This window comes from Podarcis vaucheri (assembly GCF_965113315.1).
Source record: "Podarcis vaucheri genome assembly, chromosome: 14".
NCBI lineage: Eukaryota > Metazoa > Chordata > Lepidosauria > Squamata > Lacertidae > Podarcis > Podarcis vaucheri.
This window is the reverse complement of record NC_138752.1, coordinates 29494577-29508631: the sequence shown is the minus strand read 5'-3', so window position 1 is coordinate 29508631 and position 14055 is coordinate 29494577. Positions and strand designations below refer to the sequence as shown.

General features: G+C 46.5%; 1 protein-coding gene across 1 annotated transcript; it reads right to left on the bottom strand.

Moving 5' to 3' along the window:
• Positions 1–333: 333 nt before the first annotated feature.
• On the bottom strand, positions 334–4246 carry MFAP1 (microfibril associated protein 1). The gene is made up of 9 exons (XM_082198968.1): positions 4054–4246; positions 3647–3866; positions 3183–3312; positions 2441–2632; positions 2089–2193; positions 1840–2000; positions 1398–1557; positions 1020–1109; positions 334–855 (listed from the first exon to the last, which is right to left on the bottom strand). The coding sequence occupies exons 1-9, from the start codon at positions 4133–4135 to the stop codon at positions 673–675; spliced, it is 1323 nt and encodes a 440-aa protein (XP_082055094.1). The 5' UTR covers positions 4136–4246; the 3' UTR covers positions 334–672.
• Positions 4247–14055: the final 9809 nt, after the last annotated feature.

The following is a 14055-nucleotide window of genomic DNA, read 5'->3' as shown; positions in this document are numbered from 1 at the left end:
ACTATACCTAGATGATTTAAAAACTTACATCTTGCACACTGGGGTGCTGGGCCATATCCAGTTGTTGCCAATTTAAACAGCACCAAAGGGAAGCTGTACCTACAAAGAACTTGAAGCTCCTGTTTGTGCTTTCATGGCTTTTACATCCCACACCTGATGTCCTATGAGTGTGGGGCCTAATTCTGCCCACAAGCCAGAGAGGTTACAAAATGTGTTTCTCACACTGCACTGCCAAGCCCCCTTTCTACTAGAAGTGGGTCTGACTATCTTATTAGAGCATCATGTCTGCCACAACAGGTTCTCTACTTGTTAGAACATTACCACAACAGCAGCTTGGTAAGAAATACATTTAATACAGGTGTCACCTTGCTTTTCTCTCCCCCGCCCTACAGTGCTTCTAAAGAGAACGAGAAATATTTACAATTGGCAAATGCCTCCCAAAACTAAAAACAGGGCTGTAGAGGGAGCTGGCATACCTCAAGGGCAATGATGAGCCTGCTGAGCTGGTGCTAATTCCTTAAAAATGGGTTATGGTTATGAGTCAAATCCTCCATCCAAAGATGACAGAAAAAGTGGGTCCAGGCCTTTGATAATCTATAGTCCCATGCCACAGAAACAGGGCAAAACTGATCCAACAAGATCCTAACAGTGCCCCAAATTATTCTTGATGACTCAGGTAACCTTCCGCTTCTTGGCAGAGGGTCTCTCAAAGACATCCCTCACACCAGCTGCCTTCTGCTTGAAGAACTTGGTGTTCTGTGCACTCTCCTGTCCCCATGCAGAGTCAAAAGAGGTTGTATCTTGGTCTACCAAGTGGGTGTACTTTGTTCGTCCAGAGCGCCCAAAGTTCTTCACCTGCAGAGGAAAGAGTTTAAGAAATGGAGAAGCTCAAAGAGAATTCACTTTACTTCAACCCTTCTGGAATTCTGGTTGGAGGGGGCACATGCATACAACACCAGCAAGCCAAAGCTAGTTGGGGCTCCGAGCCCAAACAACAGAACCCCCTCCTTCTCATGTACCTGCATGACTTTGGGTAAGATGGTCTTGTTGAAGTGGTCCTCCAGAGTTGGAGCACTGAAGTCCCTCTTGTATACATCCTCATCTTCATCCTAGAGAACAAAGAGCACAGCAGGTAAGTAGAGACATGTTTGCTCACAGTAGCCTCTCCACTCTTATTCTACCAAGCATCCCTAAGCTGGCCTTGGGAGAAAAGGTCTGCATAGTATAGCCTAAACAGAAAAGAACACCACTGTTCAGGGACTCCTTGAGAGAAGTGATGGAATTCAGCCCCCCTCTCCCCATGGCGGCTATATCCTGGATAGCAGCCTCCTTTCCTTTCCAGTGCACATTGAGTTCTTGCTGTGTATTCAATGGCAGGGCTTTGACTGGGAACTCACCATGAAGAAGGCCCCCCGATGGTAGTACTTCTGCAGGAACTTGTATTTGCCCTTCACCGCCTTGTTGGTAATGACCTTGCCGTTGGCTCGGAGCTCAGCCCGTCGTTCCTCCTCAGTCAGATTACGCACTCGTTCAATTTCTGCCTTCTCTTTCTCTAACCTGTGTGAAGCAGAACATATCCTTCACTCCAGACACTTGATTCTGCACAGGAGATCTCTGTAAACATCCCTCTCCAGAAGTGTGGATGGATCTAAATCCATTCCACTTCAATTATGGATGTCCACTCCCCAACTTTCTGCTCACTGCAGAAGACTCCGTCAGCTGGGGAATGGATATCAGCAAGATCAGACCCACACCCAAGGAACCTCTTCTTCCTGGCTGGAGCAACCCAGAAGACCTCTCCCTCCTCAAATGGACTGTGCCACATCCCATTTCACTTACGCCTCACGCTCCTCTCGGTCCCGCTTGATGCGCTTCAACTCCCGCACTTTCCAGGCCTCATACTCTTCCTCATCATTCTCATCATCAGTGTCCAGAGCATCAAGGGCTGCCAAGGAGCGCCTGTTCTCCTCCAACTCTTTCTTGGTTTCTTCTTCAACAATCTACAGTAAGTTAACAGAGAGTGAGTGTTTTGGGGTACTCAGGCTCCTCTAACCCTGAAACCCATGTGCCTGCCTTTCCTAACAATACCTTCAGGGTGTACTTGCGCCTCTCCTCAGCCATTCGCTTGGCCTCCTGCTCCAGTTCCTTCTGTTTCAGTGCTTCGGCCTCACGCTCCTGGACTGTGACTCTGTCCTTCCTGTAGAAGACATTGGAGATCAACTCAAACCACCCAAGCCAAACCAGCTGCTCACTAGAACCAATCGTCTCCCTTGTCATAACCTTCTCCTAAGAAGCACCCCACAGACTTGCATTTATGTGTTGTCAACAGAAGGCAACTCTGAAAGTAGCCCAAGCCGGGAAGCTCTGATAGGAAGGCTCTTAACTACCAACTGTGCTTTAGAAACCAGCCTCCCCCCTCCCTGCTCAGGACTGATGGCACTTGCTTGCGGATGAAGACAGGTTTCAGGCGTGGCTCAGTCTCATCCTCACTATCTGTGTACTCCTCATACTCGGACTCTGATTCAGACTCCTCTCCAGAACGGCCCTCATCTTCCACCTCCATGACTTCCAGCTCCTCATTCTTACGTTCCTGTGCACGCTGCCGCATCATGCAACGGCGACGTTCAATTTCCTATCAAGAAAGAAGGGATCAGTGGTACAGCATCTGCATAAATGCAGTCCCAGGTTCAATCCCCAACATCTCCAAGTAAGGCTGGGAGAGGCCCCTATCTAAGCCCCTGGAGAACTGTTGCCAGTCAATGTAGATCTACTGAGCTAGATAGACCAATGTGCCAACACAGTATAAAGCAGTTTTCATATGTTCATATCTGGAAAAGGGCCATAGCTCAATGGTCCCCATCAGCATCTCCCAATAGAACTGGGGAAAGTGCCCATATCCTTGAAGAGCAAGGAGTCTCTTGTAAACTTCATCATCATTTCACTTCTATACTGCTTTATCATTTTTTAAGAAAAATAATCTTAAAAGCGTTTTACATCCTACATTAGAACATCCAGAATAAATGTCATATATAAAATATACAAACAAAACAGGAAATTAATATATAATCTTAAAGATTTCAAAATAAAAACATTATAAAGGAGGCCAACTACACACATTTCCACCCAAGATTCAGAACCCAATACCAAGACTGGAAAATGTAGCTCCTCAGGCCTGCTCATACCTCATCGTCAATCTCCTCCTCTTCCTCCTCACTGGTGTCCTCTCTCTCCACATGCCAGGCCTCTCCTTCCACTTCTGAGTCACTCTCCCCTATCACTTCTGGTTCCACAATCTTACGATGCCTTGCCAGCCTAGAACACAGACACCCACCTTTTTGTTATATTTTTTACTGGTTTTTATAATTGCAATACTCACAAAATAAGATCAAAGAAAATAAAACAAGCAAATCAAGGAAAGCAATATGGAATGTGACACAAGAATACTGTTTGGGCAGGTGCTTCATGAGTCAAATAAAGCTCTACTTACACTAACCCACTTTTAACGTGACAAAACGGCATGCAGCTCACAAAACACCCTTCCTATGTCAGGTGATTACAGCCTTTCCCCCACAGATTGTCCTCTTCCACTTCATGCCAAGCGCAACCTCCCAAGCAACTCTGCCCTCAACCCTCTGCTGCCCCTCACCTCTCCTCCACATCCTCTGAGATGCGGTTCTGCAGGCGGCGCAAACGGGGGTCGCTGGCCAGCTCTTCCTCTTGCTCCTCCGGTTCCAGCTCCTGCTCCTTGGCCTTCTTGATGAACTGGAACTCCTCGTCCTCCTCGTCCGAGGACTCCATGGGGGCATAATCTGGTCGCTTCCCCGAGACGTAGCGTTTTACTTTCACCTTTTCCATCGAGATCTCCCCTGGAAGTGGAGCGAGAGGTCAGGAGGGGAGAAACTGAGCCTGCCCCAGGGCGCCCCCCCCCCGCAGCCCCTGCCCCAGGAGGGAGAAGAGATCACGTTCAGCTGCTTCTCTCTCTCTCCCCCCCCCCATCGTCCAGGATACGTATGATTCCCCCTATGCCCCGCTCCCCGCCCCAGGACGCCTCACCCTTCTCGTTGCGGACGGGGACGGCCCCCGCCGTCGACTGGATCGGGGGCTGCTTCATGAGGGCGCTGCTGGAGCCCGACATGGCGGCGGTGTCTCCTCCTCAGGGTCTGGCGAAAGGAGCCCTCACTGAACCAGGCACACAAACACAGACGCCAAGCTCTAGCCGGAAGCTCTGTCCAGAACAAACCGGAATCGGAAGCCAGGTAGGACGCCACTACGCATGTCTGCACACAAGTTTAGGCGTCACTTCCGCTGTCGCCTGACCCCGACTAGGAGCTTCCGCCGTAGCGTGTTCGACGCTCCTTAAGCGCCCCCCGGCTCTACGTACGCACGGGTGGGGGTGAGGGCGGGGCCGTGTGGCTCCGCCTCCACACGGGGGAAAACGGTCTTGCTGAGCAGCGCGTTCATCTCCTTCCTCCCCCGCTTCCCCATGTTCTGTGGCCCATTTTTCAGCTTCCTGCCCCCGTTTCGTTTTCCTGAAAGAGGCCCTTTCGCCCGCCAGGCTATTATTCATCTTGGCCTGCACTGCAGGGGTGTCGTGAGCCACTCTCAACCAGTCCAGCCTTCGTGAGGGCGCGGGGCGGGGCAGAACTATGAGCACTTTTTGCTTCTGTATTTGCAAGGCTATTAAACAATAGTATGAAATTAAATTGTGAAACCGCTTTGATATTTCTTTAAATAAAGCCACTAATAAGTGCAATTAATAATAGACGTCTTTAACCCCCCCAAAAGTACCTTTTTAAAAATAATAATAATGATGAAATAAAATCTGTGTTAGAAAAATCAGAGGGGTGTAATAAGCAAAATCTGCCCTTATTCCCTTATGGGGGACACAAGAGCCCTTATAGAGTCCTTTGTAGGTTCTCCATCAGTAGGAGAAAATAACAGAGGCCAACCAGAGAATATAGAGAAGCAAATCAACTAGTAAGCCTGATCTTTATTGAACTGTTGCAACAGGGTGCTCCCCTCACACGCAGGAAAGGAGGAGGACTCAGAACCAAGGTGTGCCTGCCCTTATATAGACATTTTAAATTCCCTGCCCTGGAGCTCAAGACCTCCCCTCCATACATCATACATACATCACTGAAGGGGTGTAACCCCCACAAACATCATACCTACATCACAGGAAAGATGGTCTACAACAGAAATTTGAATGTTGTTTTTCCTGTCTGCCAGGTTATCTGAAAATGCCTTATCTGATTGACTTTCCTGGTAGCCTGGCCATTCCTTTGAGATGGTGATTTCCCAATTCCTGAGACAATGGGAAGGTTCCCTCACCCTCTCCCTCTTTGCAGAGAAAACATCTGGTCAGTTTGGGAGTCAAAATGGTTTCAGGGCAGTCTTCCTGTGCTGCTTCAGATATGTGGTCCACATATTGTACATGCTTGGTTGGTACATTTATGAACATTTATTATATATATAAAAGATCTTATTTTTTTATTACAAGGGGGGGGGTGTGTCTTGTTGGCCATGTGTTCCCACCCACTCCTTGATCTAGAGAACACCAGAACTAGAAGCTCCTGCAGCAGGTGGTTGCCCACCCAATACTTACATGGAGGGTGAGGAGCTCACCCACCCAGTGATCCCTTCCAGAGCCAGTGGTTCTTTTGTCTTTGCTCTCTTAAGAGGTTATTCCTAGTGTTAAACCAAAACCTCCCCTTTAGCCCCATTAGATGCATTTCTGCCCTCTTCTGTGTAGCAGCCCTTCAGGTCCCTGAGGAGTGCAGTCATGTTCCCCACCCATTTTGTTTTCCAGCCTAAACATGCTCAATCTCTTCAACATTCCCTCATAGGGCTTCTTCCCTATACATCTCAGAGCATGTTCCTTGCTTTCTTCTGAACCTGCTCCAGTCTGCATATCCTCCATAACCCCAGGTGTGGTCTGAGGGCAGAGCAAAGTGGAACTATTGTTACTTGTGACTAAGGTTTGGGCTGCAACGTCATCAGTGTGCATATAACTTGCTCTGCCTCTGTTTTCCACTTCCTGGTTCCAGAGAGGCCATCTGAAAGAGGCAGTTGTGGTATAGGCCAGGGCAAACAAGCTGAAACTTAATCCAGGTGTGGTGATGGTAGTGTGGATGGGGAAACCTATTGGTCTGCTGAGGAGGAGTCAGCAGGGACTGACTGGACAGGGTCCTCTTGAGGGATCAGGTTCGGAACAACAGCTGCCTGTTCCCAGTCCTGAGGCAGCTCACCTGTTCTGCAGGGTTTCTCAGACATGATACACAGAAGTTCTCAGCAACCTGCTTTAGTACCAAAGGATGGAATTCATTTAATGTAACCCTGCACACCTGAATACCCTAGGGCTTTCCTGATCAGCTTCTTATTAATCTAAAACTACGCAGAGACTGAGTCTGTTGGCTACAAGCCATAATGGCTCTGTACTACCTTTAGTATTGGTGACAACATGCCTCTGGACACCACCTGCTTGGGCACACAAGTTGGGTTAGTGCTGTTGTACTCATTTCCCATTTGACTCCTGAGTTCTGACCCTTCCACTTCCCTCGAGACACATTTGTGGACCAGGGTGTCAAGTGGAGCCCCACCCTGGTGCAGTGTTGCCTCCTGAGGGACCATGGGGACATGCCAGACCTTCCCAGCCAGCATCTGCCATGCGTAATGCATGCTTTCCCTTGGGGGTAATTGAATTTCCACAGGAACCGGTGTGTGCATTTGCTCATGTTTCTCCATAGCTGTGCTGACAACATCCTTTTCAACTGAAGAAAATTGCCCCAGGTGGATTAGAATCAGCAACATCCTGAACTTGTTTGTTTCTGCTTTGTGGACTAAACCACAGAGTTCCCTCACTTGGTACTGCTGTTCAGATAAGCCACAAGCCATAGCCAGTGTTGGAAACTCCCATTGTTCTAGGTGCATTTTGCGACAGGGAATTTCATTAGCGTGAGCAGTTTCTGAGCTCTGGACGCAGCACTGTGTCTAAGATTCAGATTAAAACTACAGAGTGGAAGGAAAGGGGGACCTTTTTCTGCATCCCCACTTCCAGCTACTCTCTGAAGACTGAAGAAGAGACCCTCTTAAGAATATTAGGAGGGTGGGCAGGGGAAGGACTAGACCAGGTCAAAAATGAACATAATAGAATACTTTAACTGCAGTTCATTCATTTTCAGCTTTGCATTCTTGTATACAAAAGCGCGTCTAGACATTCCGTTGTTGCGCCCATAACCTAGGTTTAAGGTGCCATTTAGCTCCTAGCTTTCATATTTTAGTTACTAACACTGGCCGTAGTCACTGGGAGATACATCTGAACCTGAGCTTATGGTTTAATGCTAAGCCAAACTATGGTTTCAATCAGGGTAACATGATAGTGGTAGCAGGATGAAGGGAGGAGTAAGGAGCTGGGAGTTTTGCTTCATGCACTCACTTGCATGCTCTCTTGTTCATGCAAAGCTATGGTATGCCTTCATGTCACATGGAGACTAGGCCATCATCTCTGGTTGGTGCGCTGTGTCAGGGATGTTAGGGACGCTTGTTCTTTTAACACTGCTTTTGCATTTTCTGGAGTTGGGCTTTCTCTCCCAGCTGAGCACTTGCTAGAGCAGCTGTTCCACCACATAATGTCTGTGTATCTTCAGGTTACTTGACATGTTACTTGACATGATGTGGAGATGTGAGGTTAGGTTTTCCTGGTTGGGGGTCTTGTTGTGGCCTGGGAGCTTGCTCCATAGTCTCTCAGTCTCCCATCATCTTTTCCCTCACTCCTTACATGCCTCACTCCCCTTCATTTCAGGCCCAAGTATTAGAAAGTCAGTTAGGGGAAATGGTACAGTTTACTAGGGTCCAGAGATCTGTGATGGAGGCAGGTTAGGCTACATTCCCATTGCTGCATGGAAAAGAAATGGAGGCTAAATTGTGGATTATGCTTGAGGATATTTATGGACATTATCTGTGCCTCTATTGTCTAGATATCTTGTGAGATTTGCTGGAGCCAATCAGAAGCCGTGTTAGAGCAGGACAAACAACATTATGAACAGTGAGTTGTGGGGCCAGGCCAGGCCCTATATCTGAGAGTGAGCTTGGGTAGTTAAATTAGGACATGCTCTTTGAGAGAGAACAACATTTGCCTTTCTCTTTACAGTGCAGCAAACTATTTGCTTTGCCTACACAGCCAGAGCCAGTAATGTTTCTGAATACCAGTTGCTGGAAAACACAGGTGGGGAGAGGGCTCTTGTGCTGTGGTCCTGCCTCCGGGCTTCCCACAGGCATATGCCTAGCCACTGGGAGAACAAAATGCTGGACCAGATGGGCCCCTTTTGGCCTGATCCAAACTTTGTTGTGCACAAGGAAGAAGGTATAAGTTTGCGGAAGGGGCAAAGCATAATAATCAAGGACATTCGTCCCAGGGACAGAGCCAGCACTGCTAGGCGGATTGACAAGTCCAAAGTATGTGTTTGGGGAATGTCTAGTTCAAACCACACACTAGGCAGGGACAGTTAGGCCACCTGGCTGTTTTGTGTGCTTTGTCTTTTGAGAGTAAACTGGCAAGATAAAAAAACTTTAGGGGGGTGGTACATGATTTTGCAATTGAAAAGTCCAGGAAAAAAATAAAGTTGTTTTTTTAAAAAAGATATTTATTAAGGTTTTCAAAGTATTACAAAATAGAAAAAGAAAAAAGAAAAATACAAAATAAAAACAGTTAAAAACAATTCAATCTTTCCATAACCTATCTTTCATTTGCTTATTTCCCCGACCTCCTCCCGCCTCCTTCTTCTGTATTCCAGTTCAGTTTGTTGGTTCAGCGAATCCCTCCCCTCTTTGATTATCCTGATCTTCAATCTTAAAATATTTTAGCATTGGATTTTTACCTATTAATAGTTCATTTCCTCATATTCCCTTATAACATTACAGCTATAAACCACTTAGTTTCTATCCAACATCATGCTAACATTCATAAATTTTACACTATTTCTACAAATAGTCTTTAAACTTTTCCCAATCTTCTTCCACCGACTCTTCTCCCTGGTCTCGGATTCTGCCAGCCATTTCTGCCAATTCCATATAGTCCATCACCTTCATCTGCCATTCTTCCAGGGTGGGTAGATCTTGTGTCTTCCAATACTTTGCAATAAGTATTCTTGCTGCTGTTGTGGCATACATAAAGAAGGTTCTATCCTTCTTTGCTGTTGAAAAAAATAAAGTTGTAAAGTGTTTATGAAGTGTGTGCTGCTGCATTGGATCAGTAGAACAACAGGATAGTGTTTTTATTAGGACAATCAAAAGTTATGACATAAGTTTTGTTGGACTCTTCTTTAGATTGAATGTTTATTAAAATTTGCGGGTACTGGTGGTGGTTGGAGGCATGGCAGAAAAGCCCCAGTGTATGATCGACTACATGGAATTGGCAGAAATGACTGGCAGAATCCGAGACCAGGGAGAAGAGTTGGTGAAAGAAGACTGGAAGAATTTAAAGACTATTTACAGAAATATTGTAAAATTAATGAATGTTAGAAGGATGTTGGATAGAAATTAAGGGGTTTCCAGCTGTAATGCTTTATAAATGGGTAAAAGCTTAATGGTAAGGATTTGCTGAACTAACAAATTGAAGTGGAATACAAAGAAGGGAGGTATGAGGAGGTCTGGGGAAATAAGCATAAGGAAGATATGTTATGGAAAATTATTTGTTTTTTAACTGTTTTTATGTTGTATTTTGTATCTTTTTGTTTTTTCATTGTTATATTTTAAAAAACAAAAAGCCCCAGTGTAATGTAAGAAAAGTAAAATAATTAAAAAATGGCTTTCTTTTCTGACTCATGAGAATGTAGGTATTGGGTTGTGGTATGCCAGTGAGAGGTTACCATTGTGTACTGGGTCCCCCATAGACAGTGCTCTGCTGGCTCCCACCTCAGGGTTCCTAGTGTCTGGTTCCTGTTCTGGGATTTCAAATCTGACCCTTTGATGTTTTGTACAATTTGGCTTCTGGCCATGGGACAAAGATCTCTGTGGAAGTTGCTCCTCCCAGTGTTTGTCCCCCTCTGTTGTGCCCCCCATGGCAGGCTCTCCTGTTTGCATGGAAGAGGCTGGCTGTATCTGACCAAAGAGGCCCCATCTAGTCCAGAAGCCAGTTCCCAGAGTGTCCAGCCAGGTGCCTCTGGGAAGCCTGCTAGCAGGATATCATCCCATCAACTGGTATTCAGAGGCACACCACCTCTGGTACTGGAGGTAAAAGAGCCACTGTGGTTAGTAGCCAATTGGTGGCCCTATCTTCCATGAATGTATCTAATCTTCTCTTAAAGCCATCCAGGTTGGTGACCATCACTACCTCCTGTGTGTGTGTTTAAGTATGTTTAACTGTATGAAGTGGTACTGAATTTCTCAATGTTCAGCTCTATTGGATGGCCCAGAGAGTTCTAGCATTGTGTGAGGGAGAAAACTGTTTCCATTTGACTCTCTAGAAGTGGCTTCCCCCACCTGGTGCCTTCCAGATATATATTTTTAAATTATAGCTCCAGTCAGGCCCAGGCAGCATGAACAATGGTCCAAGGATGATGGGAGTGATAGGCCAAAAGACCTGGAGGATGCCAGATTGGGAAAGACGGCTCTGGAGCTGAGGTGGTTAGTCTTTTGTGGCCTGAGGACCCCGTTGCCTTTTCACTGGGTTCTTCAAGTGCCAGTGGTGAGTGTGGTCAAAGTGGTTGTAACTATCTCCAACACTTACACACATTGGCAGATCCATATGTCAAGCTCTTCTGCCAAGGTTCACGCTTTAACACCTGAACAAAGCCGCAATTCACAAAACTAATCATCATCTAATACATCCTGGTAGGTTTCGCAGAAATGAATGAGCTTCCACTTCTGTGGAGATTTGTGAGTTCATGCATGAAGCAGTAGATAAGACAGAGCAAAGGGAATATGAGAAATTGCCTCTCAGAATTCATGTTGGCAGAGTTTGTCCCTCAACCCTGTAGCTTTGTGGTGAGAAGGGTTAGGGTTAGCAATGGCAGGGGTTGGAGCCTAGGATAATCCTGCATCTTCTCATGCTGCTGTTCAGCTAGGCATCCCAGCAACTCTTATCACAAGCCTGACAAATCTGACTCAGCTTTACTGGAACTTCTCATCCATTAACGCTGTTAGTCTTTATTTGAACTTTGTTACTTTATTCCATGCGCAGCTGTACTCATTCTATCTGTCTGTTACAGTTTTGTTTTGCATCTTTTAATTTTCATTTGTTCTCTCTGTTTTACATACATTATTAAATGAAGAAGAAAAAATCCACCTTCTCAGCTATTTCTCCGCAAGGAGGCATTATTTCCTCAAGTCAGGCTCACCCAGGAGTTTCGTGCTCCAGCAAAATCAGCTGGCAGCTACCAAAGTGCAGGGATGATGATGCCACAGAGGGAAGCTGAAACCTGAGCACCTGAGAGCACGCAGAGCTGTGCAGACATCTTGTTCAGGTTTGCCTGGGAATATGCAGGATGTTGGCAGTGTGGCGTTGTGTGGGCTTTCTTTCTCAGTATGCTGTTCCGTAGTGCTTTCACCCATTCAATAATCGGTAGTAAGCAGAGGAATTTACTAGCTGCTCCTTTTAATCTGTTTTAGAGCAATTTGAATTTGTAAAGTACTTTGCTGCCAGTTGTCCAAAATTCAGTTTTCAAATTCAAAGATGGCTTCACCTTTGCTCTCATTTTACAGATGAAGTACCGAGCTGACAGCATTATGATCAAGGCCACCTAGTGAGGCTCAGTGTGGCATTTGTGGATAAGCTAAGCAGTTCTTTTCAGGGGATGCCTGCCTGCGTGATTGCTTTCTGTAGGAGGGCCCAAATACTGGGGCTGTTTATAGCCTTTGCTACCAATATGTGGAGAACGTGCAAGAGCCAAGAGCTTTTCATTGGTGGGGAAATGGATGCTGCTGCCTCTTTTTTTTGGGGGGGGAGAAGGGGTGCCTCTTTGCCATTTTAGGAAGGAACATTTCCAGAGGATGGGGGGGGGAACAGGTGAGCCATGCTTAGCAGGGCCTGCTTTCTGCACACTGAGAACTTGCTTCATTAGCAGGAAATCCTGGGACCTCTTGGGTTTCCGATGCATATCTCTGTTTTCCCCTGAAAACCACCTTGAATCAGCATTTGGGTTATGAAACAAAATTATCAGTAATTTCCAGTAACTAAGCTGACCCCAATTCTGGTTAATGTAAGAGGTTTCCTGCCTGCTTGGTATTTTAGTGACAGCAAAGCTACCTGCTTGATTTCCTGTGCACTGTGAGGAGAAGCTCACATAAGATGCCTCCTGGAGCCTGAGGGTGTCTATCACCTCTGGCTGATGGAAGTAAGAGTCATGGGTAGTTCCTTGGTTGTGGCTGCAGAGGTCTAGCTTCTGAGCCCATCCCAGTTAAAGCTCAAAGTGGTCTTAAGAGTGATTAGGAAAGAGATCTGACAGAATAAGGCTGCAATGCTGCAGTGTCTGCCTGTGATGTGACCATGTTTTAAGATACCAGGAAAGACCATAGCTTGGTGTACCCTCATATACTGTGTCAGGTAGGAGGGGGCAGGCAGCAACCTGGATCAGACACAAGTGAGCTTGCAGGCGCCACCCATCACCTGTGCCTGCAAACTGCTTTGAAAGGGGCTTTGCATGTCCTCACAATAAACTGAAGCCCCTTTGAAAACACTATCTAAGTGATAAGGTGCATAGTTGGGAGATTGCTATTTATTTCTTGAGGCTTAAGTAGCCTCTGTGGCACAAAGATTGCCTATCAGCCAAGGCCAATACACTAATGGCAACCCGCCCTGGACAAGGTAGTTAGTCAGAGCTGTCCATGCCCTGGCTGTGGTTTGATTACTGCAATGTGCATGGGGCTGCGATTGAAGATAATTTGGAACGCCCCTGCTGCTTGGATTGCTGACAGGAAATGAGCGAAGAATGCAAACCTTTCCGATGTTGAAATAGCTCCCAGTGAGTTTCTGAGCCAATTCAAAGGGCTCTTTAAACCCTGACATGTCTTATCTGAACCCAGTCATTTGTTGGACCACCTTTACCTGTATCAATCCATCCGCCCACTGAGTTGGGAACCTAAGGCCTTTCCCTGGGTGCCTCCACCACCCAAAATGTGGCAGATGGCAACAGGGAAGAGCCTTTTCTGTGGTGGAAGACCCTCTCCATGGCGGTCCACATGGATACCTCATTGCTGTCATTTAGAGAACTGGCAAAAGCATGTTGGTTTTCCTAGACTGCTACAACATTAACATATTGTAAAAGCATGATGCAACAAATGCAAAATACAGTACATACAGCAGATCAACCAAAACAGCATCACAACTCCAGTTAAGAACACTGATAGGAACTGATTCTCATTTGACCTGGCATATTGGAGGTGGCAGAAGTGTTTGATTTTACCATTTATTTAAACTGACAGTTGCTTTTTCAGTTTGTTGAATTATTTTGGTGTTTTACTTTCTAATGTTTTATTTAAATTGTGCTTTTTGATTCTTACTAGTCCCTTAGAATTCTAGGAATGCTGAAGATGCAGGATATAAATTATGGACATAAACTAAGCCTAGGACTGCAGCCACCTTCATTTTCTCAGGCCTGCCAGCTTTGCAAGGGAGGGCTAGGACCCTTTGGCCCCCTTCCTTTGAGCACAACAGGACGAGCACTGACTGCCAGCAGAAACCAGCTCTCTGCTCTGTCCCACTTTCCGCTTAGAACTCTGTGCTTTGCTTCTGGAAATCACATTTTAGGCCACAGACGCTGTATGTGAGGGGGTGCCTGATGAGCCCGCCACCCTCCAGCATCTCTGGAGCATCTCTCTGCTCACCCGCCCGTGGGGGGATGCCATAACAAAGGGGGGGTCCCTCGTGCTGGCAGCTCTAGAGGTGCCAACTAGGCACAAATTAACTGTTGCCACTTCAAACTAGAAAGCCCACGGACGTCTAAAAGTTAACAAAAAGGTGGAGCCATGAGAAGTGCAATTGAGCTTCCCCGTCCCACCCGTCTGATTTCTGGTTGAAGGAAGACGAACCAGAGGGGACCGGATGGGGAAGGAACGGGC

Coding starts and splice junctions, on each gene's coding strand:
- MFAP1 (XM_082198968.1), bottom strand. CDS start 4,135: ATGTCGGGCTCCAGCAGCGCCCTCATGAAGCAGCCCCCGATCCAGTCG. Junction 2,633..3,182: donor AGGAGGAGATTGACGATGAG/GTATGAGCAGGC, acceptor CTTTCTTGATAG/GAAATTGAACGTCGCCGTTG. Junction 856..1,019: donor TCTTACCCAAAGTCATGCAG/GTACATGAGAAG, acceptor TTTCCTCTGCAG/GTGAAGAACTTTGGGCGCTC.